Source organism: Saccostrea cucullata, unplaced genomic scaffold (assembly GCF_032062105.1).
Source record: "Saccostrea cucullata isolate Sc308-1 unplaced genomic scaffold, CSIRO_AGI_Scuc_v1 ctg3006, whole genome shotgun sequence".
NCBI classification, from domain to species: Eukaryota; Metazoa; Mollusca; class Bivalvia; order Ostreida; family Ostreidae; genus Saccostrea; species Saccostrea cuccullata.
The window spans coordinates 30,001-46,942 of record NW_026934523.1 but is presented as its reverse complement, the minus strand read 5'-3'; the positions used below and the strand labels follow the sequence as shown (position 1 = coordinate 46,942).

At 33.0% G+C, this 16,942-nt stretch overlaps 2 protein-coding genes across 2 annotated transcripts in view; one reads left to right on the top strand and one right to left on the bottom strand.

The window, feature by feature from the left end:
• Positions 1 to 633: 633 nt before the first annotated feature.
• On the bottom strand, positions 634 to 7,174 carry LOC134240948 (probable mitochondrial pyruvate carrier 1). Its single transcript, XM_062723057.1, has 5 exons — positions 7,154 to 7,174; positions 4,650 to 4,665; positions 4,211 to 4,291; positions 2,260 to 2,392; positions 634 to 2,060 (listed from the first exon to the last, which is right to left on the bottom strand). The coding sequence occupies exons 1-5, from the start codon at positions 7,172 to 7,174 to the stop codon at positions 1,871 to 1,873; spliced, it is 441 nt and encodes a 146-aa protein (XP_062579041.1). The 3' UTR covers positions 634 to 1,870.
• A 551-nt stretch (positions 7,175 to 7,725) lies between these two features.
• LOC134240947 (cleavage stimulation factor subunit 2-like) overlaps positions 7,726 to 16,942 on the top strand; it is a 10,357-nt gene continuing 1,140 nt past the window's right edge. The window contains exons 1-9 of the mRNA XM_062723056.1: positions 7,726 to 7,834; positions 8,880 to 8,958; positions 9,439 to 9,643; positions 9,931 to 10,038; positions 11,475 to 11,594; positions 12,363 to 12,449; positions 12,777 to 12,810; positions 15,666 to 15,770; positions 16,212 to 16,522. Coding sequence (XP_062579040.1) covers positions 7,765 to 7,834; positions 8,880 to 8,958; positions 9,439 to 9,643; positions 9,931 to 10,038; positions 11,475 to 11,594; positions 12,363 to 12,449; positions 12,777 to 12,810; positions 15,666 to 15,770; positions 16,212 to 16,522 — 1,119 coding nt within the window. The 5' untranslated portion in view covers positions 7,726 to 7,764. The remainder of the gene's footprint in view (positions 7,835 to 8,879; positions 8,959 to 9,438; positions 9,644 to 9,930; positions 10,039 to 11,474; positions 11,595 to 12,362; positions 12,450 to 12,776; positions 12,811 to 15,665; positions 15,771 to 16,211; positions 16,523 to 16,942) is intronic.

Sequence of the window (16,942 nt, the reverse complement as noted above, 5' to 3'; positions counted from 1 at the left end):
GAAGAAAAGAACTATAACAAAGTCATAGTAAAAGGTAGATTAACAAATCTAAAGATTCTGTCTTCATCTGAATTCTATGTTAATGATAAGAAAATACTTAAACAATAAAATGCTTTCTTTGTTTGTTATTACTGGAATAAATGGAAGCAACTGTTGCAGAAAAAATACATAACAAGCGTAAGCGGGTTATGTAAATTTTTTCTGCAATAGCTGCGACCGTTAATTCCAGTAATAACAAACAAAGAAAGACATTTTATTGTTTACATTTAAATCTGTTTAAATAGTCATTTAAAGAAGGATTAAAAAGTTTAATTATTGTATTAATGATGTGAACGTCTTTATATGTTTCATTGATGGAACAGCCACTGATCAAGAAATCTGTACAGGCGACATGCCTAATGTAGTTCATGCAGTGATTAACGCAATGGATTTTCTTAAGAAATAAAGGAGAAAAAATTTAGTGGATGTAAATACATTATAAATTAAAACAACTGATATGTATTTTAAATCATCAAAACACACAATATTGAATTCGTAAGTAAATTGCAACTCATTCATTTCAGATATAATTTGAAACCCATTTCCCATGAGTTATATTTTCAATGAACATTTTCTCAAGTTTGAATACACGTTATTACATTCGATCTGCTTATTTTAATGCCCTTCACCATTCTGATATTACTGTGTGATATGACAGTCTCCATTTATACACATATTTTTTATTCTTCATTCAATAATGATTGAATTCATCAATTTTGCATTTATTTTTCATAGTTTAACTCCTACAACCATTACCCATGTTCATATTTCAACACACATGTAGCACTACACTTACAAATATCAAACTAAAACCTACTGTGAAAATACAGTGATTGAACAAGTGCACTGAAAGAATTACAATCATCAATTTTCCATCAAAACATGGAATAAAATTTTATCAAGACTGTATTTCTGATTAAATAACTAAACATGCATGATATTTGTACTGTACATTTGCTATTAAGGTACAACAGATGATAGGCATGGTAAATGACATTTATTTAAAATGTTAATTGCATACCGGGTATACCTTTAATAATGATTCAATGTTGTGCAGAAATGAAACCCAACTTAATTGTTTCTTATTTTATTCATCCAAATAATACTGTAACTTACAATTCAACAAAGCTGCTAAGCACTTCTTTTAATGCTAATCATATGCAAGACTCATTTGCACTATCCCTCTCAAATCAATATATGCTAAACCAAAAAATATATTTATAAAATAAAAATGAAAACTCCTGGCATCAAGTTAGACCTAAAAAATCCCATTCAAAATGAGTGCATTTTGGTCTAATCAACATTTATATTACATGCAAACAAAATCTGACTAACTGAGTAAAATTGATGAAGAAAGTTAGTAAAAATGATAAGTTATTCCCAAACTGGTTAAGTTCATTAGGTAATGCGCACTGAAATATCACAGGGATAGGTGTTTACAAACCAGTATATGGCTTCACCAAAATGTCTTATTCTGAACAATTTCATACCCTGGTTCATATCATTATTGTGAAATAAAGGTTTCTGACTGAGATTAGTGTAAATAACATATATTTCTAAACAGCAGACTTAAAACATGAAATATATATTCATTACTGAAAGGGATTTTGCTTCTGTAAAAGAGTCTGTCATTATTTAATAATTTTTGTTTTTATCATTTTTCTCATTTTTTATTGCCCTTTTACACATGTATAAGCCCTAGCTGTCAAAATTGATTTTAAAAAAGACATCTTTTAAATTATCATCAATAAAGTTGATTGTACAAAACAAATAACATAAATAAAAATAAAAAATCCTTGATATTAATAAGTTCTTCTAAGAGACATCTAAGTTAAGTAATGATGGGGGTTTCTTTTGGGAGTTTGTATGCTGCGTCGAATTCCTTGACCTCCTCCACCTGTTCCCTGGGGGAGGGGTGGTCCTTGATGTGGACCTTGGGGTACTGCTCGGGGTGGGAGTGAATCTCTTTCTCTACCACCTCTATGTGGTGCTTCTTCCTATCCTCTGGCTTTGTTAAATAGCTACAAAAAAAAAGAAATAAAAGTATCATCTTTGTGGGTTTTTTAACATCTAATTCTCAGTTGAACTTCATTACGTCAAATATCGATATCTCAAAAACCATGGATATGTCAGAGTCAATAAAATCCTAACTATACATTTTGTACCTTATTATCTTAAAACCATTAAAAGAATATGTTGGTACTATACCCATAAACTTACAAGTAGTTGACGTATCTACAGGCTTGGACACACTGGGCAGTAATGTTGGTCATATGACACGCCAAGAGCAGCAGGTTTCGAGGTTTAACCATCCATGCAAACCTGGCAAAGGCCGAGGAGTAACCAATGAGGGCTGAAATCAGAATTACAAGGAATTCATCCTCTAATCACAACTGTAATCATTTTACTGATATTAATTAAACATGCACTAAAGGTAAGTGTAAGGGTGTTAGCACTCATTGTTTAAAAGAAGTAAACTGACTGCAAAGTACAAACTTGCAAGATAATGCCAATTTCTAGAAAAGTTTTAACAATGATATCTCTTGCTAATAACAATTCAAACCTTAAACAAAATATGTAAATATATACCAATTAAGGCTCTAATATTAAATGGGCATTGCAAATTTTGTCAGATTTTTCAAATAACAGAAGTATAACTAGAAAACTGACCAGTCAGCAAGGGCCCCGCCATGGGGTAGAATTAAAAGGGTGCAGCTTACGGAATGATTAAAAAATGTACGAAGAATAAGCAACAGCAACTGTATTCTTAAAACTGTATTTTTAAAAATTCCTGAATATTCAAAAACCTGAAAATAATATCCTTGTATTTACATTAGGCAGTAAAGAACAATTTAACATTGAATGTATTAAACAATTATGAAGCTTGTGTTATATAGAATGCCAGCCTTCAATGAATGCAAATATCATGAAGGCTTGACCTTAACTTCAAACAAACAGCAGTTGCAAACAAAGGTTTTCATTAATCTTAAAGATAAAGAAAAGCCTACTAAATTTTCTGCAGCAGGCTAGATAATTGATCCCAAAGGATTAATTGTACCTCTCTCATCATTTTCTTCTAAAGTTACAATAAGAACTTTTTCAGTATTAATGATAGAATGGGGTTTTTATAAAACTACCTTAAAAATTAATTAACATAAAGTAAAAAAAGTAATTCAAAAAATCTTCTTTAATCTATTTCTTGTTTTTAGAATTCAATGAAATCATAACTATTAAACAAAAATAAATTATAAAAATTTATACCTAAATCCACATTTCACAGTGTTCATAGCATTCCAAATTGACTTAACTTCAAAACAAACTTCATTTGCAGACAGAGGTGGTAATTCATCTCAATGTGACAGATAAAGATAATGCTCTGGATTTTCTTCAGGAGGAAACTTAATTAATCCCAAGGGACTCATAGCCAGCATTCATTTCACAATGGGAACATCTTCAGCAGTTATCTCTCTTTGCCAATGCATTCTAAAGTTAAGGAATCTACCCCACCACCCCAGCTCCAAACTAGGGGACATAGAGAACCAAACTTAGCATCAAAATATGTATTTCTGCCTACTGAACTAATATACCAAATTTGAACTTGATTGGGCAACCAAAAAAAAGTTGCCCATTCATTCTTATGCATAGTAAAGGAATCTACCCCACCACCCCAGCTCCAAACCAGAAGACATTGAGAACAAAACTTAGCATCAAAATATGTATTTCTGCCTACTGAACTACCATACCAAATTTGAACTTGATTGGGCAACCATAAAAAAAGTTATTAGAAAAAAACAGAAAATTTGTGGACGGAAGAGAGACAGACGGACAGACAGAGTGATTACTATAGGGCACCCGCAAATCCTTGCGGGGCCCTAACTAGTATTGTTTTGCTTTCTGTGTGTTACTACTGAATCATCAATATCAGGGTATGTCAATTAACTTCCTTAACAAGAAAGTTAAAGCAAGGTTAATTGTTAAGGGTGCAAAAAAAATTAATAATGCTTGCCTGATCTCATTCCTTCAAACATGTACAGTTCATAAAGCTAGGAATAATATGTGAAACTTCAATAAATATTATGTTATGCATAATGATAAATTTTAATATAATTTTGAACATCACATAATTAGTGAATATCACACGCGCATGCCATATTTTCTATCTTTATTATACCTGGGGTCATGTATGGACTGATCAGTTCTGGGTCTTTCTGGAAATCCCCTATAGCTGCCAAAGGAATGGCCCAATTTGCAACTGAAAAGCAACAGCATCATTAATTAACAGGATTAAACATCACATTAATTGAACAAATTGAAAAAATGATTAAGATAAACAAGGGCACAACAAAGTGTATTCCCAAAAGAGAAATCAATCCTGACAAAAAATTATAGGCTATTTTTGTCTGATTTTTGTTATGCACACACTCACTCCCGTACCCACCCAAGCATGTTACTACACCCCCTCCAACTTTCTTGCAGGAAGGGTTGGGTTAAAAAATGTAGAAAATGAAAATTACCTATACCATTGTATACAGATTAAGAAATATGTGCTTGCATGTCAATTCAGAAAACAATTAACGTTTTATCTAAATATAAGTAAATCTTTTACATACCTGGTCCCCAAAAATGCTGCAAGTAAATAATAAAAATTACAGTAAATTAAAATCAATCAACATGATAAATGTGCAACAAATAAAACAAATGATTAGTATCTCCATTATTTTAAAGTTTAAAAAAAAGTATATTGTAGATCTGTCCAAATATTCTAAAATCATTTAATATGAGCTTTTGTCAGTTGCACTTTGAATTCACACTTTACAAGAAAATATTTGAGAGAAATATTTCTTTCTCTATCATGTCTATAATATAGTTTCATATTTCAAAACTTTTTTGTACATTGAAATTTATTTGTTTGTTAAAGCCTTGAATATTATTTTGAATCTTTCAATTGTTAATATTTAAAGTAATTTGAAAAACAATGAATTTAAGTTTAATTAACACAATTTTCATGTGTTCAACAGATTATTCAAACTTACTTACCGTACTGTTATAACAATCCAGGTAAATATGAAAAAGAAAAAAAAATGGCACTTCAGAAAAATTTATTGACATATTAAAATTCGTCACCTAAGTGGTTTAAGTACGCATGTATCTATCATAATTTCATCAGACTGTATTTTCACTATCAGTGGCAACACACTAGGATTTTGCTTTCATACAATTCACAATTAGATTATGAAATCACAAATCTAATCAAGACATTTCCTCATTTTTCAATGTTTTTTGTATATGCAATTGAAATTGAATTGAATTATTTTAAATACTCAGCATTGTCATAGCTATAAGTTATGCTACTAAATGTTCATCTTCGCAAGCCAAGGGTTTTTGCTGCACTCAAATCCCCACAAACCCTGGAGTTTGTTGGGAGTGAAGTGGACTGAAAATCCTTCGCTTGCAAAGATGCTAAATGTTGGAATTAATGTACAAGTTTCCTCTCCATTACACTGTACATATTAAACCTAGAGTTGAATTTGAGGTACATGCATGTAATGGAGATTTTTTTAGGTAAAGGTAATTTGAAATATTTACATATATCTCTAACATAACTAAAATTTCCTGTATATCTATACATATGTGTTTCACTATTAAACTAAATTAATTTTTTTTAGATTGCAACATTGTATTTATGGTAACACTGACATTTAATTATTCTGTAGCTTAATCCACACGCCCATCAGGTCTATTCAGGTTAGTCTAAAGTTTTTCACTAGCCTGACAGCAAGTTAATTACCGGTAAGGCCTGGAATGATTGGTGCATTTTGCAGAGAAATAATTTTTCTCAGTTTAAACCTGACATGCGGTGAATTATATTATTATAATCATGGTTTTCATAACAGACCAAGTTCTCAATTTGATTTTTAAAAGATACATTAAATATTTCTTATCTGTTAATCTGGACCTTTAAATTTCCTGCAATGCAATAAAGCAGGCAGACCAAAGTAAGACTCAATTTGTTTATGATTTCAGAATATATGCTAATGAACATAGTGATCAAACTCTCATGCAGCTACATGTACTTTATTTTTTATTTAGGAATGAATTAAGAATAATTAATATTCCCTTTATCATTGAACATTGAAAATTGATTTTCATGTTAGTTCATAACATTGACCTAAAGTTACTTGTAGTACAAGAATAAAAACGAAAATTCTAATTGATAGGGCCAAATTATGGTCCTACCGTTCATACAAATTGTAAATGATGGGGCCATTTTGTAATTCAAAGAAACTCTTATAAAGCTGTGCTCAGAAATCCAAAATGAATTGACACTTCAGAATCGCAAGGGAGGAAAAGTTTGTTTCTTTGCCATTGAATGTCAATATCTTTAATTTAATAAAAATAGTTCCAATTTTTAATACAGCTATATGATACGTTACGGATTCTATTTAACTTTGACAAAGAATATTGATAGCACTGACTGCAATGAACTTAGAAAGTAAAAAATTATGTGTGGCCATATTTTGCAGGCATACTGTATGCGGGCACAGTGCACCAATAACAGCATCGTACCATTTTACAGCAGTATGCAGCATCCCCAGCCTGGCCCGGCAAAACATTGAGGTAATTATGGGGATTATGTATGAATTGAAATCAACCCAATTTAACATCTGGGTAAGCCATAAGGAGACTCTACATTGCACATGACACCACCACATTTAATCTCATGCAGCGAGATGTCGTAGTGACGAAAATTTTTGGTCTGGTGTCCCTTGACACCAGACCAAAATTTTTTGTCCCAACTACGATATCTCGCTGCAATTACACCGCATTGTATATATTATAAAGTAGGATAAACTTAAATTAGTACTCATTCCCAATTCTATCCATAAATTGTTCAGGATTCAGCAATTTTTAAGTCAGATTGATTATTTCTCATCTACATCTACATCTACATGGTACGCTGGTCCGTCATCTTTGACGATTACTCAACGGCGCAGCGCTTTGACAACATTGTTAGAAAGATTAAAATGTAAAAACGGTTAAAAGGTAAAAGAAGGAAGTTTTCAGCTCTTCTGTCAGCAGCCAGTCCGGTAACCGTAGCGGCCCTGAGACTTACTAGTAGAGGTCTCCCCGGCATTGCCTACTGACTTCACTAGAGCTTACTTGCTCCCTGAGCCATCTAGAAGGAAAGTGATGAACTGCCTAATGCTTTGGCCACTGTAAATAGTCTGATTAAGAGCCCATGTCACTGGTCTGATGCTTGACATTTAGTGCAACAGCTATAAATGAATTTAGATATTCCATTTGCAAAGCACATATTGACATGCACTGATAGCATGTTAGCTGTACATGCACATGTACTGATGCATGCAAAATACACAGACAAATTCATTAATCATAATGCCTTAATGGCGTTCAAGAATTAGGTTCCAAAAATGTACCTTGTCAGATATGCTCTCCATGACATTCCAGCCATCTTTAAATTTTTAATTGACGGGTATGGCTTGTTTTTCTTGTAAACTAAAGTTTATTGCAAGTGTCGGCTGTGTCTCATTGCTGCCTTGACCTTATTTACGTTCTTGAACGTATAGTGTTCTTCCTCGTTGTTTCAAACACTTTGATGTACCAGATTGAATGAGAAATTGGAAGTCCTCGGGAGTTATCATTGTAGTGCATTCACTGATTCAGCATTGAAACTTTCAATGAAAGGAAAATAAAGCATTCAAAATGATGCACATGCAAAATGATCCCAATGCACCTATTACTTCAGCAGAGAGAGCCCAAAGATCAGTATTTGGTAAGTGATGAAAAACGAATAGTGTTATTTACAAAGATCGGACATTATTATAGAAAAGTTATGAGCAATCCGAATTTGTTCAACATGTAACCCCAAAAAGAATACCTCCCCACGCGCTACTACGATATAGAGGACCGTGGTGTGGATATTCATTTTTGTCTGATTTTGTTTTTCTGATATATTTTCTGATATAGTTTATTTTGCTGCAAAGCATATGGTTCTGAAAGAAGCATTAATTTAAGGATTAAGTGATTAGTCTGAATGATTAGTCCTAATGGACAAAAATCAAACATTTGAACACCATGACAAGTTAGGGTTGAAGGCTTTAGTTTATCCAGGGACCTATACACTAACGGGATAGGCAACTCCTACATCGCCATGTTTATCTACCCACAACATCACGCACTGGCACAACACATTCCAGGTTCAAATATGTGATAGCTTTCGAGATATAATTTATAAAAGTTGACTTACGAAATAAAGTGTCTTACGAGATATCGCAAGACTTGCGGTAGTTGCATATCCCATTAGTATATAGATCCCTGGTTTATCATTTTATATAAAATTTATTGATATATACTGTACTCATTTTATATTTCGATAGGTTTGTTATCTGTGAATGATATAAGTAAATTTAGTAAATTTGAAATATTAATTTTAAAAAATTAAATGTTTAAACATTGGGTACCTTGGCCACCCTTGGTACTTTGAGAGGAAGATCATGCATGCATCCCTGCACATTGGCTTGTATATCCAGCATGTTATGTATATACCATGTGAATAACTGGTGTTAAATGAATTTGTTAAGGACATGTACAGAATCTGATCATTTTTGAACCAAAGTAGCATTTGAAAGTGGAATTATGCAATGTTATGGTGACAGAGAGAGCCAGCTCTTAATCTACCATATGAGTTAATAATGGGTCGACTAACAGCATTGCCCGGACAGATAAAAAAACTTAGTACAGAAAAAAAGACACTTTCAAAATGTTCAAATAAACATAATAAAGATATTAAATTAAATGATGATGCGTTATTTTTGTAGTGGGGAATATTCCCTATGAGACAACAGAGGAACAGTTGAGGGAGATATTTTCTGCTGCTGGTCCAGTTGTGAGTTTCAGGTAAGATCCAGACAAGATTGTCCTAGTATATGTGTTATTGCATGAAGTTACTCTTAGGGCAAACCCCATTCCTTTAGTCGCTTGAGTTATTTGAGTTTTTAGATATAAAGATGTGGAACTCCTTTTATAAGGTATCAACTTTTGGCCTTAAAATTCTTTTTATTATACCGGTAATCAAATATGATCTCTAATTTTACTTTCTGATCATATCTATTCATATAGTCAAATGATTTGATAAGCAGAATAAAAAAACTTAGCAAGAAGCTAATTAAAGCAATCTGCAACTTATGATAAAAATATAAATATCTGATGCAGTCAGATTTGTTATTCATCACGAATTAATGGCCGTAATGGGACAACAACTGAGATATTGGTGTTTCCCACTTTTCAAAGTCTTTGTAATATGTTTTATATTAGTTGTGGACTAAACCATTGTTTAGTGTTTTCATATGAATTTATGAATTTGACTACATATTACAGGTTAGTCTATGACAGAGAGACAGGGAAACCAAAGGGCTATGGTTTCTGTGAGTACCAGGATGTGGAAACGGCTCAGAGCGCCATGCGGAACTTGAACAACTACGACTTCAATGGTCGGCCCCTTAGGGTGGGGGTGGCGGCGGGGGAACAGAACAGGGACGAAATGAAGGGACTACAGCAGGCTCTAGGAGGCCCCGTCATGGAGGTATAGGAAAATGTTATATTAATGAAATGTAGCGACAACAAATGGTATTAATCAAGCTCATAGCCCAAGGCTCATTGAAACAATAAAGACTGGGAGCAGAGCAAACACAAAACTGTAAAATATTATAAAAATGATGGATTCATTGATGGTTACCTAGTGTTCAATAAGATATGTCTGCTGAAAGTGAAATGAAATGAATGTGTGCTGTCAGGTTGCATTGTTTGGGATACAATTTTATTTTTTGAAAAATCATTTGAATTTTAAATCCTTTTCCTGTATTTTAACAGAGTCCCTATGGAGACCCTGTGGAGCCAGAGAAGGCCCCAGAAGCCATCTCCAAAGCTGTGGCCAGTCTGCCCCCAGAGCAGATGTTTGAACTCATGAAGCAGATGAAGGTAACTCCATTTGTGTATTATTCACTCATATATTGTATACATACAATACTGTAAATCGCTTAATTTTTGTGTCAACTTATTTTTTCGTGAGATAGTCATTGTCCATTTATTAGCAAGTCAAAACTTTCACGAATTGTAATATTGCTTTACATAATCTTACAGAATACTATTATACAGAGCATGACATTTTTGCAAGCACACTGTCTCACGTACATGTAATAACACAAACAAAAATTAAGTTCTAGTAAACAAATTGTGATTTACTGTACGAGGGTCATTCAAAAAATACGTAGACAATGTCCTCCATCATCATATTATTCTAACAAAATTTTAGATCAACATATTTTTATATGTAAAAACATTTATTTTGCCAGTGTGTAAAGTTTCATTCCATTTGATTTAATGGAACTCCTGTTAGACAATTTTAAAAATAGCATGTTTTGTCACCACGGAGCACGGTCAACAACACTGTGACGTCAAAAACAACGAGGAGAAATTTATTTTCTTAAAACTACTTTGCCTTTTCATTTCATCCACGGTTTGTTGCATCTTCTGAATTCATGAATCTATAGCCCTTTACACCTAGTTTGCTAACAATTGTTTGAGTACCTTAAGTTAAATTATTAATGTTTTCAAATTCTTTATAGAATAACTCTTGTTTGCATGCACAAGTTCCGCAAAAGTGAAGCGCACATGACATTTTACATGTATGACGTTACTCTTTGACAAGAATTTTTAACTATAATTTGTTTCATTGCAAACCGTTCATGGTCCGATTCCAAGTCTCTAACACTCAATAAAATAGTCATTCCCACTATAAGCAAATCATAACACATTTTGTATCTATTTCCTAGTTCTTCAAGCATTCTCAGAGTTCGTTTTAAAAGTTTCCCTAATGCAAAACAAAATTTTGTCGGTACTCGCTGCTCCGTGACGTCCTTCGACGTCATCGTTTATTGCTTTTTTTCATGAAGTCTATATGCCTTTTAAGATCGATATCTTTTAAACGAAGCAATGTATTACATTAAAGTTTACCATCTGAAGTAATTGAACAATTCTAAATTCAAACAATTCAATTTCATTTCGTTTAAGAGTCATTTATTATAGGTAAGACTCTAGACTTTATAAAGCATATAATTAGAAAACAGGTCAATTTTGACCCTGCTCCGTGACCCCATTTTTTCTACCTTAAATCTTTGATAATTTTCATAATTATCAAGATATTTTCCAATTTTTGGCTCAAATTATTTGAATCTGTTGTTTAAATATGTGTACCAAATTTGGTTATAATATGACGTTAGATAAAAAAGTTATGACAACAGTCTACGAACTTTTTGAATGACCCTCGTATTTTAGAGCAAGTTGTACTTTCCAAGACAACTTTTTGTGACCATTTGCGTGGCTCATTAAGGGTCATATGATTTTCTTTCTTACAGTTATGTATCCAGAACAACCCTACTGAGGCCAGGAACATGCTGCTCCAGAATCCACAGTTAGCCTACGCACTGCTGCAGGCTCAGATCGTCATGAAAATCGTCGACCCACAAGTAGCAATGGTAAAACCTCTACTGCATTTTTTGATACATGTATTCTGTAATGTCAAAACTTGAATTACTTGCATGTACAGATACATGTATATTAGGCTATCTAAATTTAATTCCCTGGTTCTCAGGCCAATTTTCTCCAAAACAGATGCGGGAGGGCGGCATTTTATTTTTCATTTTATTGGCAATAAAGTAGATGAGGGAGGTCTTTTTTTTAATTTTAATTTCCGAATTTTCTTTACCATAAAGATAATTTTTTTAATCACAGATATACTTTCCATTTCTTGTCAAAATTTCTGCTTTATCCATTGCTTAACAGCGTGTAAACATCGTAGGTAATGTCCTCGAATGTATTTTCAAACGAAATAGCCAAAATCTCATTGTAAATGGCTACCGGAAGTGATATCTGAATACTAAACTACAAAACAAATGAGGTCGGAATTTTTTTTCCCGGATTGGTCTCCGCAATACCAACTTTTTATTTTATCAAAAATACAATAAAATCGGCAATGCGGCTACCTCAAAACGGATGCGCGCGGGCCTGAGAACCAAGATTTCAATTTTATATGGCCTTACTGAATATATTTTCTTCAAATTTTGTGATCCGAAAAATACCTCAACATAACCCCAAAATTAAACATATTTAAAATCAGTTATTTTCCAGGAATATTCCCTATGTTTAGCCTTTGGTTTTATAGACCAAACTATTTTTATAAAGCAAAATTCAAAATACCCTTGCTAAATTGTCACATTATAACTGTTGATGCTTTGTAACTGTAGGCGATGTTGCACAGAGACACCAAACAGATTCCCCCCGCCAGTGTACCCAGCAGTGTCCCCATCTCAATACCCCTCAGTATTCCTCAGGTATGTCAGTAGACTATCAATTTGAAATATAAAATCTCGAGGTATTCCAAAATGATCATAGATAATTCAATATAACGTTTAATCACATATATATAATTATATAATGTAAATGAAATTAAAAATTGTTTTGAGGAAAGAAAACGCCTTGTTAAAAAGTGTCTGTGCTGGTCTTGCAGAATAAATGCATTTCTAAAAGGAACAATTGCTGAAACTTGTATATGTCATTGTACTATATATTAAGAAATTTAAAATTGTCACAGGTATACAGACTAAAAAATTGAAATGATATTGAAAACTGCTTAATAATTATATTTTTCTTAATTACAGGTACAGCCAGTCTCAGCTCCAGGGCCAATTCCAGGTAAAACTCTGCACATGGGGAGGGAGGGGGGGTTACTTTACAAAGAAAATTTGTCAAAATCTGATCTTTTAAAAGTCAAAATTGTCCAATAAAAATTAATATATGAATACATGCATTGAATAACCAGGGTTGTGCCTAATAATTGACATAGCAGGGGACATGAAAAAATGGAGGGTTCTGGGTTCTCTGCTAATGTGGGGTTGAGGGTGAATACCAAAATAGTTACATAACCATGGAATGACATCATTATAGGCAGGGAAATGCCCCATCCACTAGATCATAGAGACTACCCTAGATAAAATATCGTATAATCCTTATTAACTGCACTGGGCGCTTTGAAAATTGCAAAAAGGGAGCGGCTATTTTGGTATGCTCTTTATAATATTTAATGTCATTTTTTAAGGCCATAATAAAAACATTCCTAGATTCTCATCCGAATTTTTTGAAAAATCGAGGCGGGCAGGCGGCATTTATTTTGAATTTTATATTTTTTTCCATTTTGCAGAACTTTTATTCACCTGTTCATTCGGTGCAGATTTATCTAAAATACCTGAATAAAAGTCATGGTAGAGGTCCGTTTATCTTTTACTACACATCATTACCAATCTTTCAGAACCAATGACCCTAGTTTAACATATATTATAGCAATTACCATCTTTTCAGCTGTCAAAATCATGCCGACATTCACGGGATTTAAAACGAAAGTTGAATGGTAGTTGAATACGGATCCCGATCAGAATTAAGACGAAGAAAAACAGAAATAAAAAAAATCGAGGCAGGAGTAAAAAATCGGGGCGGGCGGGGATGAGAATCTAGGAATATATTTATTATGGCCTAACTTCAAAAATTTTAAAGAACCCTAAAATTATGTCTAACTTTACTTTAACGACGTTCGATCCTGATATTTAAAGTCTTAAACTTTTTTTGACAAGTATATTTTGAGCTCACCTGAGCCGAAGGTGAATTTCCCTTCAATATTTTAAACCAATTAAAGCATGAAACGAAATGAACTCAAAGTTTGTTTTTAAAAAAACACTTAAAAATTGTGATTAAGAAAAAGTTTCAAATTGCTTCGCATAATCAAATATTTGACCTTTCTGCACTAATAAAAAGCATTGAAAATTTAAAAAGCAAGAAAATTATTTTAAAGTCTTAAACTTTTTCTGATTTTAAGCAAATAGGTCAAATTTATCTTGAATATTTAGAAAAGAACATCGAAAGTGAGGGTATATGATGATGTAAATTTTCAGATATTACTAAAAAGGTGTCCATTTTACGTTACAATTGGCTCAATTTTTTCCTGGATTTTCAGAATTATTGACAATATTTGTCACACTTTATTGATAGAAATCATAAGAAATAATTTAATAGATATATCAGAACCAGCATAACACATTTCACTGCAAAAAACAGCTTTGTGTGCAACCAGGAATTAAAAATAGGAATCCAAAATTAACAGTACTGTTATACCGTAAATCTGGAAATTTTTACGTCGACTTTAATTTGCGAATTCGGATCAAAATGATGTTGATTAATTTTTACGTTTCAAAATTTTGTGAATGACCACTTCTTTGTTTACTTTTTCTTATTGGTGATTCATATTTAAGAAAAATATTTTTGCGAATGCAATGAACTCGCAAATTTGCTAAAAATTTATCTACAGCAAAAATTTCTAGATTTACGGTAGTTCAAAATGGAAAAACTGATCATTTTCATCTAAAAAAAACTTTCCGGCGCAAAATATAGTCCCTAGCTTAATTTTACTTGAATGGAATTTAATCGCAGTTTTTTCATTGGATATAGTTAAAGAACTTTATTCGGTAATAACCAATATTTGCCCCCCAAATCAAACTTTGATGGAGGTATATTTAATTAAGTTCTTACACAGGGGAGTATATGCTGACTTCAAAGCACTAAATATTTTCATAAGTAATGACGTCATATGTTCGCAATGACGTCACAAACATGACGTAAATTTCAGTTTTTTATGAATTCTACAGAAAAATGTACATATTTCGTAGATATTTTGAGTAAAAGTCACCGAGCGCATGTGTGTTCAGGATAAATATTTTGATATAATGTGTAGAATAATAATATCAATGAAATATGTAAATATTGTTCCTGAACAAACATGCGCTCTATAAATTTTAAAGCTAAAATTGTTGAAATTTTGTCCATTTTGTACTCTTTCTGAAAAAGGATATAAAATCGGACTAGTTTGTGACGTCATAAAAACAAAAATTGTGAATAAACTGCTTTGAAACTATAATATGTTCTGTTAATTTATATTTCTCATACAATTTATTGAATTCAGCATATTTCAGGAAGTTTTCAAAATTTGACTTTTGTGGGGGCAAGTGTATGCAATATACCGCATATAGTTCTTTGCAGTGTAGAATATCGATTTAATGTTAGAACTTAAAAATGATGAAGAATTTTATAAATAAAGGACCTGACCAAAATACGCTCAAAATCTCAGGATCGAATGTCCTTAAGTGAAGATAATCCACCCAAATTATGCTATATGATTCATTTTCCATCGAGAAATTGGATAATAGACAAGTTACATTTTCACTTTCTGCAAATTTTGGCAGACTTTTGATACGATTCTAGATGATTTTAATCACTGTACAGGGGGCCCTTATTTTCTGATAATTGAAAGAAGACCTAGGGGCGCTTATAGGGGCAGGGGCGGTTAAAAGGGATGATACAGTAACACATAAGACATAAGGAAATCAAATTATAATTTTTCCTAAGTGTTAATTAAACCTTAAGTTTTCTTTTAATTCAAGTGTATGTTTAGCACAATGTTTGTATCTTTGGTTAAAATCTCGATTGTTTGACCCAATGTACAGGTCCCCAGATGCCAGGAGGACCCGGACCCAGAATGGTGGGACAGAATCCGATGAACCCCAACATGCCTGGTCAGGACATGATGGGGCCGCGCGGTCCAATGATACGTAAGTGTCGGTACATAGAGCTGTTACTAGACAAGCCAGTTTTCTTTGCTCAATTATGAATACTCGGAAAATCTAAAGATTTCCCACATTAGAAGGTTCTAAAGTCTAAATTCCAACTTCTTAAGAGAGTATGATAATTCTAGTACCATACTAATATAAAACATTAATATGGTGATTGATTTAAAGTGAAATTACTGTATTAAACATTTATACTGAGATACAGGTAGCAGATACATCAAATGTTTGCATAGAACTCGGCAAGAACAAAGAGTCGACATTAATTAGGTCCTAAACTGTCAAGTCAATATTTTCTAGAAATTGTTCAGTTATAATATATTTGTATGATTATTGAACAATGCATAACAATGCAGGTAAATTATTTTTCAGTATAATATTATAGTTTTTTTATACATGTATCTTAAATAAACTTTTGTTTTTTAGGACCAAACATGGGCATGCCCGGTGGGCCAGGTCCCAATATGGTTATACCTGGTCAGCCAGGACCAATACCCCAGGGCCCGGGACAACAGCCCATGGGTCCCGGACAACAACCCATGGGACCAGGACAGCAGCCCATGGGTCCAGGTCAACAACCCATGGGACCGGGAGTGAGGCCCGAGATCAGAGACCCCAGAATGATGGGCGAGCCGCGCATGATGGGAGACCCCAGAGCTATGGGCCCACGCCCAGGAATGCCTATGCCCGCCACCACACAATCTGCACCTATGCCCAGGCTACCTACAGGGCTCTTGGTAAGTGGCTGTGGGATTATAAATCTGTGTTGTGATATAGAATGTTAGAATGCATTATTACATTAAATATCAGTTTCTTGTGATACTGAGCTAGTCTATATGGTTCATTGGTACATACATTTGTGTGTTTTAAACTATTTTTAAAACAATATTTTATTATATTTGTACAAAGCACAAAAAATCCAATAATTTTTTAGTGTTACATAATAAATTCACTGATCAAAGAAAAAACCTTTTTAGGGATTGTAAATTTCAAGCAAGACATGTTGGAAGGGGTTGTGTATTTCAAGGATATTGTTCACATCTGCATTTTGACAGAGAAAAAAAAGTTTATTTGGAAGTTGATGTTTTACTAAAATGTGCTTGGAAAGCAATTACCTAGTTACATGGTTATATGCTTCAGAATTAACTCAAATATGC

Coding starts and splice junctions, on each gene's coding strand:
- LOC134240948 (XM_062723057.1), bottom strand. CDS start 7,174: ATGCCGGGGAGACCTCTACTA. Junction 2,393..4,210: donor CAGTCCATACATGACCCCAG/GTATAATAAAGA, acceptor TTCTGATTTCAG/CCCTCATTGGTTACTCCTCG. Junction 2,061..2,259: donor TGTAGATACGTCAACTACTT/GTAAGTTTATGG, acceptor TTTTTTTTGTAG/CTATTTAACAAAGCCAGAGG.